Genomic DNA, 21,973 nt, shown 5'->3' on the forward strand with positions numbered 1-21,973 from the left:
CTTGGTGATGATCTTTAGTGATAGTGGCACCTCCGGTGTGTGCGTAGTAAGGTAATCAAAAATGTCCACTCAGATTCAAGTTGGCACAAATGGTCACATTTTTTTGAATTTATTTCATGCTTTCCGACGCTGCCTTGGTCTCAAAGACGCTCATATGGATAAACTGCGTGTGCATGTTTTTTTTTTTTTTGCATGTTCACAAGAGCGAGTATGCGGGCGTATGTCTTTGTACCATGTTTTTTTAAGGCCATTCACGCTGTGACGCACGGTGTGATGAGCATAAGAACGGCGCTGCACATGTTCGCCGCCGTCGACAGTCGCACCGCCACGCGCTCCGGCCGCGGCGTTGCCAGTCACCAGGCGCCTTCTTCTCTTCTCGGAAAACCGCACCGTGAAAGAAGACGCACGTGGCGCAGGGTCAACGGTGGCGCGCTTGCTACTACTACTAGTCGACTCGTCTCGTCGCGCGCCTCCCTTGCTTGCGCTCCAGGCCACGCGAACGCCAGCCCTGACGTAACGCGGATCAGAGAACCCCATGCCCACACCACCACAACATGCGGTCGGGGCCTCTCCCTCGCATAAAAACTCCTCCAGAACCAGCCCGGTCTCTCCCCCATCCCCCGCCCCCAAAAAAACAATCGCGGCAGAGCCTACTCGTGTGACTACTCCTACCAATCTGCCCAGCAGAGCCGGCGCGGGGGGAACACGCTCGCTCGCTCGCGCCGCGTTGCATGCGCCGGGCAGCCGCCGCCGCCACCACCAGGATCAGGATCGGGATGGCGGCGGAGGAGGTCAGGCAGGCGTCCGCGGCCGCCACGGCGGCCGAGGCCGCGTCCGCGTCGGTGCCGGCCCCCGCGGGCTCCCGGTGGGCGCGGGTCTGGCCCTCCGCGCTGCGCTGGATCCCCACCTCCACGGAACGCATCATCGCCGCAGAGAAGCGACTCCTCTCCATCCTCAAGTTAGTATCTATTCCCCCTACCCCTATCCCTCCCTCTCCCGGAGCACGATTAGTTGTTTTGGTCGACGATTACTAGTGGTAGGCGGACGATTAGTTGTTCCCGCGTCTTCGGTGTACTATATTGAGTCGTAAGAGTTGATTGACTTCCCCATGTATCGCAATTTTGGGGGTTGCTCTACTTGTAGGGCTGTAATTCGCTAATCGCGGGTGTGAATACTACAGCTGTCTGTTTGTGCTAAAACCATCTCGCTCGATTACTGGTTCTGGAGCCAATTGTGATGTGGAACTTACTATAGTACCTTAAATCTGAGACCATATCAGAGCAGCGTGTCACTTTGGGATCACTAAAGCCTGGATTTATTATTTAATTTGAACTGTTCGATTGTTGTGCATAACACTCAGTTTCGTTTAAGCATGGAGTTGAGGGCTGTTCTGTCTGCCGGTTAGTGTCTGTTTGGTCTCATGAAGCTCATACATCAGTAATACCATATATTGTACTGTTTGATAATGTTAGTACTTTGGAACAATCCTTGACCATATGTTAGTTGGACTTTGTCCATTTGGTCTTTCTATATACCGTGTTAAAAAATATAATCATGAACTGCATGGTGAACGGAAGAGCGAACTGTGTTTGTTGTCGATCTAGTCGTTCATTCCAAATCCAATGCATGATAGCTTGGTCGATATATTACTCTGTTTCGATTTGTGTAACAAGGGCATTTAAAGAACATTTTCCATTGTCTTAAGTCCTTAACTCCTCGAGGGATTATGATATGTGTTCATTCCAACATATAGCATTGTATTATAGTACTGACATGGGATATCCCCAGTTTTACGCTTACTTGGCTTTTAGTAGATATTCCAGGTCTTCCTTTATTTTATTGTAGAAGATTTAAAAATTTCATTGTTCTGATACATGACGTAACCTTTTATCTTTGCAGAACTGGGTATGTCCAAGAACAAGTTAACATTGGCTCTGCTCCACCTGGGTCAAAAGTAAAATGGTTTAGATCATCAAGTGATGAGCCAAGGTTCATCAATACAGTGACATTTGATAGCAAGGAGAATGCTCCCACCCTTGTCATGGTCCATGGTTATGGTGCGTCACAGGGGTTCTTCTTTAGAAACTTTGATGCCCTTGCAAGCCGTTTCCGGGTGATTGCCATTGACCAGCTTGGGTAAGCTCTAAGAAAATCAAGACTACTGTGACTTATATTCCTTAAGTGTGGCGATTGAAGTAATTATATTTCCATTCCTTTGTTCAATGTTTCTTATTTGTTACAATTGTCCTTGACGCATGTAGAAAAGGGATATTGGTCTGAACAGTTTTGTGCATTGCAATATTTGTACACAATATGTCTGCATACCTACAAAATACTAGGATATGATTCATGGCTTGTTCACATGCCACAAATCTAATTTTGATTGTTTACAATTATCGGTGTTAATGTTACTCGTTCTTGTAATTGACGTAAAGAAAGAAAAATATTAGTGTAGATTCATTGATCGTAGAGTTCAAGATATATGTTAGAAATTGAATGTTATCATACTGTGAGTTAAGAGGAGTCACGCACGTCCTTTTACCTCTAGGTAAGGAAAATTAGTCTGACGATACACAAATGTTTGCCTACTGTTAGGATATGTGTCATGCATGATAAATTTTTTATACTGTTCTTGTAATTACTCCACATTCTTTGATGTTGCATACTGTTGAATTTTTCCTACCCTTTTGCAGTTGGGGTGGATCAAGCAGACCTGACTTTGACTGTAGAAGTACTGAAGGTTAGATACAGATACTTTATTTGTTGCATGACTTTGTAAGGTACTGTTGATATTTTATTATGCTACTGGTTCCCCTCAACTGCCACTATCATGTCTGTTATTGACCATGCCTTGGCCTCAAATTTTATGGTGAAACATCCCCCTTTTTTCCGATTTTTGACAATCCTGCGAGCAATTGCTACTATCAGAAACCCATGTAGATTTGTTCCATCATATTGCTTTGTGATGTAGTTTCTGGTATATGCTTTTTTGAAACAATGAGTAACAGGCTTCCTTCCGTTTTTTATTTTGGTCAACTTTGTAAACAGAAACCGAGGCTTGGTTCATAGATTCTTTTGAGGAATGGCGCAAAGCAAAAAACCTCAGTAATTTTATATTGCTTGGTCATTCTTTCGGAGGATATGTTGCGGCAAAGTATGCCTTACAGGTATATTTATAATAAATTTAGCAAGTGAAGCTACTCGACTGTTTCCTATGATTATTATACTAAAATGTATGCTTTGTTTCAGCATCCTGAACATGTTCAGCACTTGATTTTGGTTGGTTCTGCTGGCTTTTCGTCAGAAACAGATCATAGTTCTGAGTGGTTAACCAAGTTCCGTGCAACGTGGAAAGGCATGCTAGTAAACCATCTTTGGGAGTCCAATTTCACTCCTCAGAGAATTGTGAGGTAAGGCTAGGGCTTCTTCTATTTGTATTTTCATTTTTTACCTAAAAATGCAAATGAAGACAAGATGGAAATCTAAGCCTCTCCGCTTCATTGTTAGCAATCATCCACGTCTAGTTAAGTTTGCAAAGTGCACGTACCTTATAAAACAGAGCAATCCATCACTCCCATTTTAACTGATGGAATTATTATGTGGCCAGCTGTGACAGCCATATCAGACCAAACCTGCCAGCATGATTTTGTTGGGAAAACAGCAAAAGCAAAGTGAACGGAAGCTCCACTACTATTTTTCTATCAAATAGAAAAGTACCAATTGTTCTCCAAAGTACTAACACAAATTAACAAAAATCGCAATCAAATTCCTTTTGCTGACTTAGAAGTCATTGAAGCCATCATATATACTCTGAACTGGCAGTCACAGCTGGGGTTATAACAACCACGTCATGCTTCAGTCAGTTAAAATGGATGGAAGGACCGGATTGCTCCTTCTATTGAAGTAGATGAGTACTATGTTCAAATTGAAGTGCAGATAGCTGCAACAATGCAAAAGCAATCGAATTTCTGCTGTGTTTTTTTATAAATACGATTGAGTCTTTTTTCCTTTCTAAGCTACCTCTTTGGTACCTTCTGTACTGACGTTCATTTATTTTACTTAAACAGAGGATTAGGTCCTTGGGGCCCAGATTTAGTTCGGAGATATACCACTGCTAGGTTTGGCTCACATTCAACAGGTGAATTACTAACAGAAAACGAGTCCTCCTTGCTGACAGGTAAACATTCGTTGTTACATTAAATCCAGTAAGTTCATTTTCTTGGATGATTCTTGTGACTGAACCTTATTGTTGCTTTCTTGTATATGAAGATTACATTTACCACACTTTAGCTGCCAAAGCTAGTGGAGAGCTGTGCTTAAAACATATTTTTTCCTTGGGGGCATTTGCAAGGAAACCACTTCTGCACAGGTTAGCTCCTCTTCCTATGTAGTTAGTTTCTGGGAACTGTTTCCCTGGTGATCTTAATAGCAGGTACAATAGATATGCTTCTTAGTAATGATTAAGAATTTAACATAAGATTCCCTTCCATTATACTCCCTCCGTCCCAAAATTCTTGTCTTAGATTTATCTAAATACGGATGTGTCAAGTCACGTTTTAGTATTAGGTACATCCGTATCTAGTCAAATCTAAGACAAGAATTTTGGGACGGAGGGAGTATTATCTAAAACTGTTTTTAAAAAGCAAAAAGGAGTGTGTGGACCCAACTAGTTGAGCAAAATTCACTTTCATTGATTGTGGCTTTCAAATCTTTAGCGGACATGATATGGTTTGTTCTCATGTTCTTCCCTGACATACTTGTTAATTTCTTCTCCCTTTATAGCATTAGTCAAGTACACCCTCTGTAAACTAATATAAGATGGTTTATATTACTCAACTAGTATGTCTTATATTACTTTACAGAGGTACTGTAGTAGATAACTATGGCTGCCAATAACCTCTTATTGTTTACCATGCATAGATTCAAATTCCAGCATGGTCTATGTAGTGAAAAGTTGAACATCTTACTCTGCAATCCTGTCATGTATTCTGACATTAGTTCCGTAATGTCATCGATCCTGGATGCACTCCTTTACCAGATTATAATTTCAAAAGCTTAAAATATTCCTCACATGCTTCATGCTTGATAAGAATTTAGTACCAAGCTGATGCAATTGAACCACGCATTAGTTTTTACTCCCATGGCATCACATTGCCCAGTCTTGTTTGGGAGAAAATTCCTTATTTAACACTATTTTAAATTTCGTTTCCTTATTTGACACTGAAAAACTTTTTCTTCCCTATTTAACAACGAGTTTAAATTTTATGCCTTTTATGACACTTTTGTCCATTTTGAGTCAAAATGATACCTGAAAAGACCCTTTTACCCCCATGTGGCATATGTGTGTGGAGGACAGTAGCACACACGCAACATCAGTGTGAGGCAGTAGCGCACACAGCAGCACATAAACACGCAGCAACACACACGCGCGCGCACACACACAGCAGCACACACGCACGCAGCACACTCACGGGCAGCAGCACACACGAGCGTAGCGCGCGCGTACACACGCGGCAGCGGCGGCAGCAGCAGCACACACACAGCAGCACAGACGCACACAACACACAACACAGGCGGAGGACGCGGTGCAAAAGCTTTTATACCGGTACACACATGCATCTAGTCGTATAGATGGCTGGGATTGAAAAGAAAAAACAGAGTCTGGTCATAGGGGCCTAGTTTCAACCCAAAAAATTTAAACTCATGCACTAGCAAACACACATGCACGTAACAGGACACACACGTACATACACTTGCACTAGCAAACACACACACAGCAGCACACGCACACGCGCGCGCGCACACACACAGAGCAGTAGCACACGGGTACACGTACACGCACGCGTGCAACATCACACAAACATACCACATGAGGGCAAAAGAGTCTTTTCAGGTGTCATTTAGGTTTGAAATGGACAAAAGTGCTATAAAAGGCATAAAATTTAAATTCTTTGTTAGATAGGGAAGAAATTATTTGTCGATGTCAAATAGGGCATAAATTTTAGACACGGTGTTAAATAAAGAATTCTCCCCTTGTTTGGACAGAAATTGCTCGTCGTGAAACTACTTTAGTTGATAAAATCTGTTGGGGGCAAGAGATCATCCTAATCTACACTACGTTTTAATCGTCCACATTCTCTTAAAGAGAGTATTAGCTTATAACTAACTAAATAACTATACTACCAATGTTCGTCCATATATTTAATATACTCCCTCCGTCCCAAAATAAGTGACTCAACTTTGTACTAAAGTTACTACAAAGTTGAGTCACTTATTTTGGGACGGAGGGAGTACATGATAAGGTAAATGATCTTGTAGATGCAGTAATTTATTGACCAAAAATACCAGATATAATGAATCATGCATCATAAATGTATTTATATTTTTCTAACTGGCCTATTAACTTGCAACAGTGCATCCGACTGGAAAGTGCCAACTACTTTCATATATGGTCATGACGATTGGATGAATTACCAAGGGGCGCAGCAAGCACGCAAGGACATGAAAGTTCCTTGCGAAATCATCAGAGTCCCACAGGTCAGTTTTCCTTTCTGGCAGTATGTGTACAGCTAAAAGATACTTCTACTGTATTGACAACGTATACCTTAACTGCTATGCAGGGAGGACATTTTGTGTTTATAGATAACCCTGTGGGTTTCCACTCGGCGATCTTCTACGCGTGCCGGAAATTTTTATCTGGAGATGCAGAGGAGGGTCTCTCTCTTCCTGATGGCTTGATATCTGCATGAGGCGTCATCTCGTGTGATCTCATACCGAATAGCGGTATGGGCATAAAGCAAAGCTATACGACTAAAGAAATGTTCAATGACTGCTGGCGTCGCCAATTTGTTTTTGTATGTATGAATTCTGTGAATATGTCATTCATATGTGCTTGCGTACCAACAACACTAGTGAGACAATTATGTTTTTGTTGCGGGTCTAGATATAATTATGTCATATGCGTAAGATCTCCCTAGTCAGTTTTTAGGTCAAGTTACTGTGAGTGATGCTCTATATTCTTTCAGGGTCAACTTTATGTTTGCTTGCTACGAAACATCTTCACAGTATATTAACTGTGGTTGCACATTTCATGTCGAAAAAAACTGCGGTTGCACACTTCATGTCAAAAAAAAAACTCTGGTTGCACATTTGCTGCACCCATTGCTGTGCCGTAGCCAGTAACCTCTGATATATAGTCCCTCATTTTTGGTTTATAAGGCTCAATTTAAAATTCTCACCAATCAAGATTGATGGTGAGTGATGGAATACTTTTTGTAATTTACAAAAGCACCCAATTAATGCTTTTGTTTTTCTTAAAAAATTATGTTTATCAATGTATTAATTGCAATGCGTACATGCATTGGTTAATTTTTTTTAATACTTACATGCAATGATTTAATGCACCTTGGAATATGAACTTGTGATAGGGAACAACCAAATTGAGTCTTATAAAATAAAAAAACTAAGATTTTGAGATAAGCCCTATAAACCGAAAAGGAGGGAGTATATGTTTGGTGTATCTTACGACACTAATCCTACCAGACTATTAGTGTACAATTACCATCATTGGTCATAGCAAAAACATTTCTGTCACTGCATTTAGTTACTGTTAGGATTAATTAAGGATAATCTCCCCTCAGGGTATATATTGTACTAAGCTTAACGGCTTGCTGATTACGATATCGAGAGTTTTTTTGCGGCGGCGGTGCCAAAGAGATTTATGTCTTACTCCCTCCTTTTCAGTTTATAGGGCTTAATTTAAAAAAAATTCAACCAAGGTAGATGATGAATGATGAAATTAATTCAGCAGTTTGCAAAAATACTTAACTAGTACTCTCATTTTTTGAAAAATTTGTGTATACCAATGCATTGATTGCACCACATACATGCATGAGCACTTAATGACCAAGAATTTCTACATGCATTGGTGAGTTTTTTCTTCATCTTTGCATGCAGTGATTTAATACACCTTGAAATCTGAACATATGATCGTAAATACCCTCTCCGTCTAGATGAGTAAGTCATATTAGAAGGTGCATCACGACCTAGGTGCAAGCAGATTGGTGGAAAAGAAGAATACGCCTATCTTCTAAACACAACATTTAATCACAACATTTAATCCCATGCAGGCCCTCGCAATTCATATCATGAAAAGCGCTTTGATTTCTTGCCTAATAACCGCATGGACGTGCTGCATGCATTGGTCCTTGCCTGAGCAAAAAAATCGGAGAAAAGGGGTTTCCACGGGAGGCAGCGAGGCAAAGGTGGAAGCGCTCGCCGCCGAATGAGACAAGGCGGGCATCGAGATGGAAAATTAATGTACTGCGCCTAAACATTTTGGGACTATCTAATTTTCGCAAGGTGGCTTATTCACCTAGATGGATGAAGTAGTAGAATTGAGACTTGTAAAACGGAAAAACAAACTTTTTGAAATGAGCCCTATAAACCGAAGAGGAGGGAGTAACTGTCAACGTTAAGTTGCTAAGAAACAAAAGGCGGACGTGGTGTCTCTGAGCTTGAATTCAAATGAGCTCGGTGAACAATAAAATCCAAAATAATAATAATAACAAAATCATACAAATTCTGAATTTATTTTGAGACAAACATTGACAAATGTATTGAGTCATGGAATGACATTTGTGGACGTCATGGGAAAAATATCAATGCTCCAAAATGTTATTTTCGGAAGCATTTTGAAGTGCTGATTTTATTTTCTTTGCCATGACTTCTACGAAACTTTACAGGCACCTAAAACACTCACCAAAGTTGGCCACAAAAAAAATCAATTTTCAATTTGTTCTTCTAATATTTTTTTGATTTTACTATTCATCACGAGCTCAAATGAGCTGGCGAGCAGAAGATGACTTTCGAGAAAAACTCACTACTACATTTCAGCACCAGCGAGCGAGCGTGCCGCTCTTTCGCGCCATCGCCTGCCCCATTTGATGAGCCTAATAAACCCACAGGCGGGCCGCGCCGCGGCACGCGCGGCAGAGCATGGAGCCCCCTCCGCCTTGGCCGGCCTGGACGCCGCCACCTCCAGGATCGCCTCCCACGGCCGCGCCGGAGACGCCGCCGCGGCGCGCGCCGTGTTCGACGCGATGCCCCGCCGCGACGCCGTCGCGTGGAACGCCATGCTCACCGCCTACGCCCGCGCCGGCCAGCCGCGCGCGGCCCTCGCGCTCTTCGCCGGCATGGGCACGCCGGACGCCTTCTCCCTCACCGCAGCGCTCTCCGCGGCGGCGGCCCTCCGCTCGCCCGGCGCCGGCGCGCAGCTCCACGCCCGACTCCTCCGCATCGGCCTGCGCGCGCCGCTCCCCGTCGGCAACGCGCTCGTCGCCATGTATGCCAGGTGCGCCCGCGCGGACGACGCCGCGCGCGCCTTCCGGGAGATGCGCGGCCGCAACGCGCTGTCCTGGTGCTCGCTCCTCCACGCCTACGTCGCCTCGGGCCGTATGGCGCTCGCGCGCGAGCTGTTCGACGAAATGCCCGCTGGAAGCATCAGCAGTGTTGCCTGGAACACGCTGCTCACGGGGTATTCCCGCAGTGGCAATGCCGAGCAGTGTCTGCTTCTGTTCAACGAGATGCGGGTGTCGGGACTGTCTTGTGACGATGCAACGCTCTGCATTCTAATCGACGCTTGCACGGAGCTGCGCTACCCATCCACCGGCGTTGCAGTCCACAAGATCGTTGTGCAGAGTGGCTGGAATGCGGTCCCTGAGGTCAATAACTCACTTATTTCCTTCTACAGTAAGTTCAGCTTGCTAGATCATGCTGTCAAGATCTTCGAGTCTATGAAGAGTAGAACCATTGTGTCCTGGAATTCACTGATCGATGCATACACCAGGCTTGGCCACATTGAACAAGCTGCTGCTCTGTTTCAAAGTGCTCCTGAGACCAATGACATCTCCTGGACTTCGATGATTGGTGGTTTTGCGAGGAATGGCTACGTAGATGAGGCCCTTGCACTATTTGTCAAGATGTTGGCACACGAGCATATCCGTCCCGATGATTTCACTTTTGGAGCTGTGCTTCATGCTTGCGCTACCGCTGCTTCTCTGGCCAATGGAAGGATGATCCATGCCTGTGCATTCCAAAGTGGTTTTGCTTCATACTTGTATGTGGCCAACAGCTTGATGGACATGTATGCCAAGTGTGGCGATGTCGAGGGTGCAGGCAATGTGTTCCATGCCGTTCTTCAAAAGGACTCTGTCTCGTGGAACACCATGCTGTTTGGGTTCGCGATAAATGGATGGGCAAAGGAAGCATTTGCGCTGTATGAAAGGATGCTGTCCCACGATGTTTGCCCCGATGAAGTCACGTTCACAGGCTTGCTCACAGCCTGCAGCCATTCTGGCTTCCTGGAGCAAGGGAGAACCTTTTTTGAGTCGATGGTGTCTGTCCATGGACTGAAGCCAACCCCAGAGCATTTAGCTTGCATTCTCGACATGTATGCTAGATCTGGGAACATCGCAAAAGCCATTGAGATGCTGGAACAATACTCTGACACGGTTCATACGCATAGCAGCGATATGCACGAGTCTCTGCTTAGTGCCTACTCATCAGTTCACCTGGACACAAGAATCGGAAGGAAGGTGGGGAGCAGCATGGTGTCGACGGAGCCTGTGAGAGACACCGGCTATGTGGTCCTGTCCAACTTGTTGTGCGCCACTAGGCAGTGGAAGGAGGCGGAGGGGGTGAGGAGAGCCATGGCAGAGCATGGTGTCAAGAAGTCTCCTGGCTGTAGCTGGATCCATGTGAAGGGTGCTGCTAAGGTGTTTGCATCAGGTGGGCAGGAACTTGATCCATCACATAGAATATGCGATATCATTCAGTTGTTGGATGAAGAAATAAGAAATACTGTGTGTTGCGGTGCATAATTATTATCATTCGGTTTTGCGCGGCACCTTTGGTGTGTGGAATTCATCAGAGAATCACATATTGGTTAGCCATGCTCAAATACTACATGAAGGAATTGCCGTAGTAAGATGATCGGCAGCAGGAAATCGAAGATGATTAGAACAGCAGAGAAAAGAAGAACGCCGAGAACACACTGAAACGCAGGTTGCAGTTCAGAGTGGCTGAAACACACGGCGTTTACGCTGAAAAGATTGAAGAACGCGTGGTTTCCAGTTTAAAAGACTAAGGATATATTTTCTGTCCTTATGGGTCATCCAATGTGTATAGGACAACCGTAGTGTCAAAATGTGAGCTAGTCAGCAGCCAAAAAGGAGATATCTTCTCAGTGCTCAAAAGACATCCATTGCAAGTCTGTGATAAATCTCTATACCAAACTTCAGTATCTGTGCAGAATTCACAGGTGTGTTGCTGGAAACCGATTCTCCTGGGCTGGGCAAAAAGAAACGTTTGGTGCTTCCTTCGTCGCTGACACAAGAGTTGCAAACGTAGAAGGATACTGATTTGTCGGCCCCTATATGTATTATGCTATTGTAGATTTGAGTCTATTTGTCATTGTTTGGCTACAGCTTTGATAGGGCAGTTTTGGAGCGATATAGGACACGCGCCTGCGATGCGGGCTTGCTCTTTTTTGGGTAGTAGTGCTATGTGGGCGGTTTTATACTAGCTATGTGGGCGGTTTTATAATAGGTTGCTGATTTTTGGCTTGTCGGTGTGCCCGATTCTTTTTGTAGAAACTAGGATTAAACCCATCCGGCCTGGACTAGCAGTCGGATTCATGCCCTAAAAGGTGTAATTATTCATGGCCGGCGAAGCACTAAAGATGACGAATTATTCTTTCAGTGGAAGGCGACATTACCGTCGATAGTGCACTCTCTTATAAAGATAATTTATCTTTTCAGCGATGTTCTTGTCAATAGTGAGCCACCTGTGGTGACAACCTTTTTTACTGAGGGCTGTAGTGACTTTGTCAATTTTAAGACCCAATATTCTGGGTGCCCATAAGTTGACCAACTAGAGTTGATAAGAAGCCATTGGTATGCCAAAAGTTGGCAACCATCCAAAGTAAGACCAAAGTTTTGGTCATGACAAAAATTGATAAGGTGCATATTGGCAACAAACCAAACCAAAGATACACATACACTTCTTTCTTCTAGAATATAGTATTTATATTGTTACCCCAAACTTTCGTTTGGTTCAATTCTCTCTCCCCGAACTCTAAAAGCAGTTTGTAACACTTTAGGCTTCTTGTTGACTTGTGGTGGAACTAGCCTATTGGGTTTAAAGCCTAGACTTAGTATGAATGCTTTTGTTCTTTTGATTCTATTTTAGACTCTCTATCGATGTTCGTTTATTGAGAGAAGACGTCCATGTCAAGACACCTATAATAACTTCATCAATTTTGAAATGTGCCATTTCGTCTCTTATAGAGATGCTAATAGAGTTAAGGTATACTAGCCGTGTGCGCGTGTACGGAAGCGTTTGTGTGTGTATTAAGCAGTATGTTTCTAAAAAAGACTTTAATATGGAGAGTGCCATACATGCTTTCAAGCAAACGATGCGCCTTCAGGATTGCCACGCTATCACCGCTTTGAGATTTGCAGGCGGGATTAAACAAAGGAGAGTCTCCCTCAAAAAAATTCACTCTCGTCCATGTAAAAAAAGATAAAGTCTATTTTAAACCTTGAAATAGTATGCGTTATCGGAATTAAACCCTAAACTCTAAATCCCTAAAATCGGCACCCTGAATTGGCTAATCCCGTTTAATTTCAACCCTACATATGTTTGCCGCACCGGGGACAGAAAGACCCCGACCGGGATCATTCACTTATCTCACTTACTATGTGGGCCTACATGTCATATTCATTTCTTCCTCCTTTTTATCAAAGATGAAAAGCCAAACTGAATTAAAACTCAAGTAGCAATAGGAACGGATACTACTAGTAAGACACATAGGCATGGATCTTCGTAACGCAACGAACAGACTAATACGAGTTTCTTGCTTAGCATCTGTGCCTCGACGAATATTGCAAGGCACCCAGCTTGCTTAGCATCCATGTTGTTTTGTCCTCCGCCATCTCCCGTCTCCCACACGCTCGTAGCCGCCGCGTCCGTGAGACCGCTGAGTGCCGGCTCCGTCGTCTACGTCCACTCCAGGGCGAGCGCTAGGAGCATGCTGCTAGTGGCGCTGCTGGTGGCCACGCCCGAACGTGCTTGAGCTCCCAGTGGCCGGCGCGGATGACGGGTATGAAGGTATCAGACGTGCTTGACCTCACAGAAAACGGACATGCTAGACGTCCTGCTCACATTGTATGGACATTGTAGTGAGCTACTCGGTTCAAAGAACGCAGCGCGACGCCATAGTGCCACGCAGCTACCGAGACCCCGGCAAGATGATGGCCACGGTGACCCACTTGTCCCGGGATGATACGGCGCCGACGTGGCCGTCGGGAGCGTGATATCGAGCCCTCGGAAACCCCCTTGTCTCTAACCTACTGCTCCAATTCTGCACAAGGATCTCCTGATACCCACCACCATTCTGTCGAACAGGTGGTGTGCATGCACTCCCCTGCAGCTCACCTCGCCTCTGAGCTCGCTTCGACCGAGCTGACCATGAATTCATGTTAGAAACCGGCCAACTACCCTATTTGCGTGCCTGTGCCTCCATCTGGGATACGTATTGCGCCAGGCAGTGGACATGACGCGGCGGGTTGTGGTGACTCCGCTGGACTTGTATAGCAGTGGGCGTGGATGCTGGACAGTGGCACGACGAGGGGCACGTATGTGTATGCTAGCTGATTGAGCTTACCACACATACGCCAGCCGTCGAGTTTGCCGAACGACTGCCACAGTTGGAGAGAGAGCGAGGGATCGTTGGAGAGGATGAATCTGACATGTGGGCCCATATAGTCAGTGACAGCAGAGTGCGATCCCGGCCGGGATTGTTATTTTTCTAGCCTGCCAAATTAGTCTACATGGATCTAGGGTCGGGATTGACCGGGATCAGTGAGTTTAGGGTATCGATTTCAAGGATCAAGAGTTCACGCCTTTTTTGGATTGAAGGATTTTTCACAGGATTCTCACGGGATAGCAGTCCTTAGGATTGTTTCTTATAAAACGGCTTTGGATCACATGATTGGGTCATTAAAATTTCTTAGAATTGGGTCGCCAAAGTACTGATTTACATATGAGGTCCGAGCTCTGGAAAAAATTCATAGAATTGGCTATATCATGGCAATCAACTCTTTCATTTTTCCTATTTCTTTGTTTTCCAAATCATGCGATCCAGAGAAGCCGTGAGGGTTTGATTTCAACTATCACTATGAATTCCAGGTTTAAAATAGACTTCACTCTGTAAAGAAAACCACTCCTTCCACCGGTTGACTGGTTTTGACTAAGCGTTACATGCCACGTCATCGGGGTTACCTCACCAGGACAAGTCCCGTCTCCCGAGCCCGAGCCAATCCGTCCCGTGAGAGGAGCGCCGCCACTGCCCCCCGCCGCCGGCTGGCCCTCCCCGCCGCCCGCTTCCCCGCCGCCCACTTCCCCGCCTCCATACCCCGCCCTCACCCGCAGTCCCGCTTCTCTCGTCCCCTCGTGGCCGCACCACCCCATCGCCACGGTCCCGCCACCCCGCCCCACCCACCCACCCACCCAATCCTAAACCCTAGACTTCTCCCCCTCAAACCCTAGGAAAGGACCAGGTCTCGCCGGAGCCGCCCCGCCGGGGCGCGGCGGAAGCGGAGCCCCGGAGCCCCTCTGCGGAGGAGAAGAGGTCCAGGAGGCCCCGCGGGGCAGCAAGGGAGCGGGCAAGATGAGGATCATGATCAAGGGCGGGGTGTGGAAGAACACCGAGGACGAGATCCTCAAGGCCGCCGTGATGAAGTACGGCAAGAACCAGTGGGCGCGCATCTCCTCGCTGCTCGTCCGCAAGTCCGCCAAGCAGTGCAAGGCCCGCTGGTACGAGTGGCTCGACCCCTCCATCAAGAAGGTAATGCCCCCCACCCACCCCTCCGTTGCTTGCGGCGCCACGTGCTCTGTAAATTTTGCCATGGCTAGTGTTCCGTTAGCGAGCGAACTGCAATTAGATGCTGATATGAAAGGATTATAGAGGATCTGTAATTGTGATGCGGAATGAGCAGAAATTAGAGGATCCGTGGTTATCATGTGGTGTTTTGAAAATGCTACACCGTGTACAGTTTCGAGGAATCGCTATTTGGTTTGTACTATCTAGTGTGCGTTTTTCGTTGTGAATTGCTCTACATGTTTTTGAAATGCTCATATTTAACAACCTACATATTGGTTTTGAGGTTTTATGTTATTCTCTCTTCATGCTATACCATGGTAAAAGAGATCCTATGCACTGATTGTGACCCGTACGTTATTGAATGACCAACTTCCACCAGCGGAGCTGACTAATTGTCTTTGTGCAATGGAATGTTCTTGTTAGAAAGGGTAATATAATGAACACATTATGTCATCTTTGTGTTGCCGCCGTATACTTATTTTTTGGCTATGACTATTACAGCTTGCATGATGTTATGCTGTTAACACCTTTGTCGAGAACTCTAAATTGGATGCTTAATGCTTCATTAGCATTGTCATGTAATTCTAAAACTTACGCGTCTAATAAAAACCAAGTAAACTTAACTGAACTGTACTTTCGGTTTGTGTGATTCACATTCTAATTGAATTGACTTGTCCAAAATAACCGTCAATCTTTACCTGTCATATGATGCTTAATGATTCTTTTAATTGGCTATATCTGTTACTCCCTCTGTTCCTAAATATAAGTCTTTTTAGAGATTCCAATATGAACCATTTTGCTCCGTATGTAGTCTATATTGGAATCTCTAAAAAGACTTATATTTAGGAACGAAGGGAGTATATTGTGACATAGATCCGCTCCATTTTCAGTTTTCAGCTGTCTTTGTAATATAGAGGTTCTGTCATTTATATCACTTAACTAACCTGTATCCATTGACTCCAGACTGAGTGGACAAGGGAAGAGGATGAGAAGCTGCTCCATCTTGCTAAGCTGATGCCTACTCAATGGAGGACTATTGCACCTATTGTGGGTCGAACACCATCCCAGTGTCTCGAGCGTTATGAAAAATTGCTTGATGCTGCCTGTGCAAAGGATGAGAATTATGAGCCTAATGATGACCCAAGAAAGTTGCGACCTGGGGAGATTGATCCAAACCCCGAGTCAAAACCTGCACGTCCAGATCCTGTTGACATGGACGAAGATGAAAAGGAAATGCTTTCTGAGGCAAGGGCTCGCTTAGCTAACACCAGGGGTAAAAAGGCAAAACGGAAGGCAAGAGAGAAACAGCTTGAAGAGGCGAGGCGGCTTGCATCACTGCAAAAAAGGAGAGAACTGAAGGCAGCTGGTATTGACAACCGGCACAAAAAAAGAAAGAGAAAGGGAATTGACTATAATGCCGAGATCCCTTTTGAAAAGAGACCCCCTCCAGGCTTTTATGATACAGTGGGTGAGGACAGGCCACTTGAGCATGTGCAGTTTCCAACTACGATTGAGGAGCTTGAAGGGAGGAGAAGAGTGGATGTAGAGGCTCAATTGAGAAAGCAAGACATTGCCAAGAACAAGATTCTGCAGAGGCAGGATGCTCCTGCCGCAATAATGCAAGCAAATAAACTCAATGACCCAGAAGCTGTCACGAGAAGGTCCAAACTAATGCTTCCACCACCCCAAATTTCTGATCATGAATTGGAGGAGATTGCAAAGATGGGCAATGCTGGTGATCCTGCTCTAGCCGAGGAGCTTGGTGAAGGAAGTACTGCCACCAGGACACTGCTTGCAAATTATTCCCAGACTCCAAGGCTTGGTATGACACCATTGCGAACGCCGCAACGAACGCCAGGTGGGAAAGGTGACGCTATTATGATGGAGGCAGAGAATCTTGCACGTTTAAGGGAATCACAAACACCTCTTTTAGGAGGTGATAACCCAGAGCTTCACCCATCAGATTTCTCAGGCGTTACACCACGTAAGAAAGAGATACAGACTCCGAATCCCATGGCAACGCCTCTGGCTAGCCCTGGCCCTGGTGTTACCCCAAGGATTGGTTTGACACCGTCCAGAGATGGAAATTCCTTTGGGTTAACTCCAAAAGGAACCCCTTTCAGGGATGAGCTTCACATAAATGAAGAGGTGGAAATGCAGGACAGCGCTCAGCTTGAGCTTCGTAGGCAAGCAGAGTTAAGAAGAGGTCTGCGGTCTGGTTTTGCTTCTATTCCACAGCCTAAGAATGAGTACCAGATAGTTATGCCATCTATCACAGAGGAGAAGGAAGAAGCTGAAGAGAGAATTGAAGAGGATATGTCAGACAGGTTAGCACGAGAAAGGGCTGAGGAACAAGCAAGGCAGGAGGCATTGCTCAGAAAGAGGTCCAAAGTGTTGCAGAGGAGTTTGCCTAGGCCACCTGCTGCTTCAGTGGAGATTCTCCGGCAATCTCTTATTAAAGGTGGTGAAAGCAGAAGTACCTTTGTGCCTCCTACATCACTTGAACAAGCTGACGAGCTAATAAATGAGGAACTCCTTAGGCTCCTTGAGCATGATAATGCTAAATATCCTCTTGATGAACAAACTCAAAGAGAGAAAAAGAAAGGGAGCAAGCGTCAGACAAATGGGCCAGCTTTCGTCCCTGAAATCGAAGGTTTTGATGAGCATGAGCTAAAAGAGGTATACTTCCTTTCTGCCCCTCTTTTATTATTGGTATTTGACGTTGAACTGTATATCCAATTTACTTGATAACATATATTTTGAATTTGATATAGTATTACCTATGTTTTTAAGGCGTCTGTAAGGTATATATGTAAGAGAGCAGCAGGTCTAAACCATTCCTCTAGCAGCCTTTGTGATCTTACTTCTGATAGCCAATTATTTTTATAGCTAATCCATTGGCATTAAATGCTATCCTGGAGATGGCAAGGGAAGGAAAACATGTTTATTTTGTATAGTGGAAGCTGTATACAGCACATCACTAACAAGATAACTGTTTGGCTGTAGGATTCATAGAAGAATTATGCTAGGTTTTATGCACTTACCCTGTTTTTAGGATACTTGTTTTTCTGGAAAATGAATGAATGCTCAAAAATCCAAGTGGGCACTAATCACGTTAAGCATGCATCACTTAGATGTGACACTGTCATGGATAGACAATGAGTGCACACGATTGCTTGAAAAACAAGGATTGAAAGCTGAAACGAATTTGAAAACCGTGGTTGAAAGTCTGAAATATCAAGATAAGAATATATGCATTCTACAGTTTAAAAATTGTCCGTCCGGAGTGTAAAGGATGCTATCATCTACAAGTAATGTGTTAGTTAGAATTGTTATGTTATGCACATGGGCACACCCCATGCAGAGAACTGTGCAGTATTTCTTCACAATAGTATTGACAAAGTTTGAGATGTGTATTCTTTCTGCATAAGAACTCACATGCACGTATATTGGATTACTGAAATACTTCCTCAATGTAGTAATCACTTATAGCCATCTATTCCTTTTTGTTTAGCCTGACTAAGTGGGTTGTTGTCTAGCATATCATCCATGAATGCAGGTTTTTGCTTTTTAGTAGAAGGCTGTGTGTTATATGACTTATGAGTGGGTGGTTTTCTGTACCCGTATACAGAGTTGGTTTCGTGCCGAATCTTTATTTACATTTTTTTATGGTTCTTTGTGTCAGTCCTGTTTGCCTCCTTTAGTTTAATTGTAATGATGGAGAAAGTTTTTAAAATTACTTATTTATTTGTTGACAGGCAAGTTCTATGGTTGAGGAGGAGATTCAGTATCTTCGTGTGGCCATGGGCCATGAAAATGAATCTTTTGAGGATTTTGTAAAGTCACATGATGCATGCCAAGAGGACCTTATGTTTTTCCCTGCTAACAACAGCTATGGCCTTGCTAGTGTTGCTGGAAATGCTGATAAAATTTCTGCTTTGCAACATGAGTTTGAAATGGTAAAGAAGAGAATGGACGATGAGGCAAAGAAAGCCTCTCGGCTTGAGCAGAAGATCAAACTGCTGACACAAGGATACCAGGTTAGTTGAGGATGATGCTTCATCTTTGTGGTATGCCTATATTAATTTTAACTTTTCTCCAGACAACATTTTATACAGTCTGGCTATGCTAAACGTTTCTCTTTAGTTTGTATGAGGACACCTCCCTAACATCTCTGCCCCATTGATGTTTGCTGTCATTTAAAAATGCACCATGTGGAAGCCAACCCATAATTTGAAAGATTATCCGGTTGCCCCAAACCAAACTTGCATAATTTGCAAAGAAATGCAACAGTTTAGTGATCTTCTTATTTTGCTTTTCATTTGATACCTACTGGATTAGTTCTACTGAAACAATATTGTATGATATTGTTTCTAGCTTTTCCATGTCGATTTGCAGTGCTGATGGTTTGCTTCACTTGTTATTTCATTTGTTAGGCACGAGCTGCAAAATTGGGGTCACAGATCCAGGACACCTTCAAGCAGATGAACACTGCAGCCACAGAACTTGAATGCTTCCAAGAGTTGCAGAAACAAGAACAGATGGCTGGTGCCTATCGTGTGAGAAATTTGTCTGAAGAAGTGAATAAACAGAAAGCACTAGAACAGACTCTCCAGAGCCGCTATGGTGATCTGTTGTCTGGTTACCAGAGCATCCATGAACAACTTGAGGAGCACAAGAGGCTACTTAAGCTACGGGAGGAGGCAATAGAGGCAGAAAAGCGTGCTAAGGAGGAGGCAATAGAGGCAGAAAACCGTGCTAAGGAGGCGGCATTAGAGGCAGAAAACCGTGCTAAGGAGGAGGCAATAGAGGCAGAAAACCGTGCTAAGGAGGCATTAGAGGCAGAAACCCGTGCTAAGGAGGAGGAAGCTGCAGCTCGAAATCGTGCTGCTGAGGAAGAAAATGAGAGGAAGAATCATGACATTGAAGAGGAATCAGGAAAGATGACTACAATTACCGATGAAGAAGCTGCAGGAAGCAAAGGGGATCAGATGGATATGGACAATGCTGATGTAGCTGGAGAACTGGTAGGTCCAATTCCTCCATTGCCTGACACTCAAGTGGATAACGATGGGGCTTCAATTGAACAGAGTACTTCTAATGCTCAGAGTGGTGACACCGTTACTGTGAATGAGGGAGCCATTGACAAGGTCAATTCATCCAAATTAGATGGTCAGGACAATACCAGTTGTAGCATGGATATTGATGCTGGTAGCCAGGAAGAGGGAAAAAATGTTCTCGCGGCTGCTGCTACAAGTGTAGATGTAGGGAACACACCTGTATCTTCAGATCAAGCTGTCTCGAATGAAGGGAGTGATGCGGTTCACGCTCCTGTATCTTCAGATCAAGCTGTCTCGAATGAAGGGAGTGACGCGGTTCACGCACCTGTATCTTTGGATCAAGCTGCGCCAAATGAAGAGAGCGGCGCGGTTCCTGAATAAAACATCTTCCGCATACCTCATATGCAGCGGATGTCACTAGCATGATGCCAAAGGTGACTACTGAACACTAGCTCGCGTGCCATGTTTGTTTTGTTAATTTTCGTTTTGACTCTCTGCTGGTCTGAACATTTGTGGAAGTAAAACCTGATATTTACAGTTTTCTATTGAAAATATGAACTTGAGGAAACAGGTCATCCCGCTAACGCTGCTTTTGACCTTTTTTTTATGGGCCGCGCTTTGGGCCTGGGTTTCGAAGAAGCACCCATGTTTGACCTGATCATGTGGGGCAAAATATCACCGTCTTTTGTGGCTGTGGCTGCAGCTGGTGTTTGTGTGATGTGGGATTATAACTGCTGCTGTTGCACTGCTGGTGCTGTTCATGTTGCTAGTGCTACTTGCGTATGATTTTCAAGATGTGGCGCTTTAGCTTTGCTCATGTTGGTCATGTCTGTTAGCCTCACTGGTTTGAGGAGGTTTTAAGAATAAAAAACTGCTCCTTGTGTGTGATTCAGATGAGCAAAATATATCATTGCTTGTTCAAAGATGCGATCCAGAAAACAACACAAATCTTACTCATTTGTATCATAGCTGCCTTTCTTTGGGCCGTATGTACTTAGAGCATCTCTAGCCGTTGGAGCCCCCAAAAATACCACCGAAGCAAAAAAGTTTGTGTCTTGGGGGCCAAAATGCTTCATCCGGCGAAATAGGGGTGCATGGGGAGGCATCTTTTCAGCCATACCTCACTCCAACCAAAAGTTTGTGAGGGAAATGATTAAGTGGGCCAAAAAAAGGACATGTGAGGTGATACGATTCGCTGAAACTTCCACCGGCGCCCCCAAGAGCCCCCCAACGCGCTGGGTTTCGCTTGGGTTTGCCGCCGCTATTTCGACGCCCTGGGGGCGTGACTGAGCCGTTTTTCGGCAAAAAGCGTAGTCCGAGCCTAAAACCGAGCCTAAAAAGTTGTCTTGGGGGGCGTCCTTTGAGGCGGGGGAAGATGCTCTTAAAGTAGGCACTCCATCTGTGTCTTTTTCAAGATTCCAATATGGATTACATATGAAGCAAAATGAGTGAATGTACGCTATAAAATACTCCCTCCGTTCCAAATTACTCGTCGTAGAAATGAATGTATTTAGAACTAAAATATATCTAGATACATCTATACCTGCGTCGGAACGAAGGGAATACATCTATATACATCGGCATATAGTATGGAAATCTTTAAAAAGACTTGTATTTAGAAGAGGGAGTAAGTTATACATCCGCATATAATCTGGAAATCTTTAAAAAAGACTTGTATTTAGAAGAGGGAGCAAGTTAGAAGGGTAACTGAAACGACTTTAGGTTTTGTTGATTTATTATGTGATGATTTTATTGAAAAAGATTATGCTTGTGGTATCTTCACTAAAATATTCAATTAACGATGGTGTTAGATAAACTTCTCTCTAGTCCGTGCCACCCTTACCTTGCCACGTAGTTTTCCTGCCACACGTCCGTATTAACATTCGCATATCAAGGATGCTCATTCATTTTTTTTTGAGGGGGCTCATTCATTTGTTGGATGTGTCGCCTCTTAGCATGCCAACGCTCT

General features: G+C 44.4%; 3 protein-coding genes across 3 annotated transcripts; all 3 read left to right on the forward strand.

Annotated features, from left to right (window-relative positions):
• Positions 1 to 608: 608 nt before the first annotated feature.
• LOC119302498 (probable 1-acylglycerol-3-phosphate O-acyltransferase) lies at positions 609 to 7,054 on the forward strand. The gene is made up of 9 exons (XM_037579530.1): positions 609 to 958; positions 1,900 to 2,136; positions 2,694 to 2,740; positions 3,049 to 3,167; positions 3,250 to 3,410; positions 4,068 to 4,177; positions 4,270 to 4,369; positions 6,414 to 6,537; positions 6,621 to 7,054. Exons 1-9 carry the CDS (start codon positions 732 to 734, stop codon positions 6,747 to 6,749), a joined length of 1,254 nt encoding a protein of 417 aa, XP_037435427.1. The 5' UTR covers positions 609 to 731; the 3' UTR covers positions 6,750 to 7,054.
• Positions 7,055 to 8,945: 1,891 nt separating this feature from the next.
• On the forward strand, positions 8,946 to 11,818 carry LOC119299863 (pentatricopeptide repeat-containing protein At2g36980, mitochondrial-like). Its single transcript, XM_037576998.1, has one exon. The coding sequence runs from the start codon at positions 8,946 to 8,948 to the stop codon at positions 10,878 to 10,880; it is 1,935 nt and encodes a 644-aa protein (XP_037432895.1). The 3' UTR covers positions 10,881 to 11,818.
• A 2,744-nt stretch (positions 11,819 to 14,562) lies between these two features.
• On the forward strand, positions 14,563 to 20,588 carry LOC119302499 (cell division cycle 5-like protein). Its single transcript, XM_037579531.1, has 4 exons — positions 14,563 to 14,908; positions 15,908 to 17,623; positions 18,703 to 18,984; positions 19,381 to 20,588. The coding sequence occupies exons 1-4, from the start codon at positions 14,732 to 14,734 to the stop codon at positions 20,383 to 20,385; spliced, it is 3,180 nt and encodes a 1,059-aa protein (XP_037435428.1). The 5' UTR covers positions 14,563 to 14,731; the 3' UTR covers positions 20,386 to 20,588.
• The last annotated feature ends 1,385 nt before the right edge of the window (positions 20,589 to 21,973 follow it).

Source organism: Triticum dicoccoides, chromosome 5A (genome assembly GCF_002162155.2).
Source record: "Triticum dicoccoides isolate Atlit2015 ecotype Zavitan chromosome 5A, WEW_v2.0, whole genome shotgun sequence".
Taxonomy (NCBI): domain Eukaryota; kingdom Viridiplantae; phylum Streptophyta; class Magnoliopsida; order Poales; family Poaceae; genus Triticum; species Triticum dicoccoides.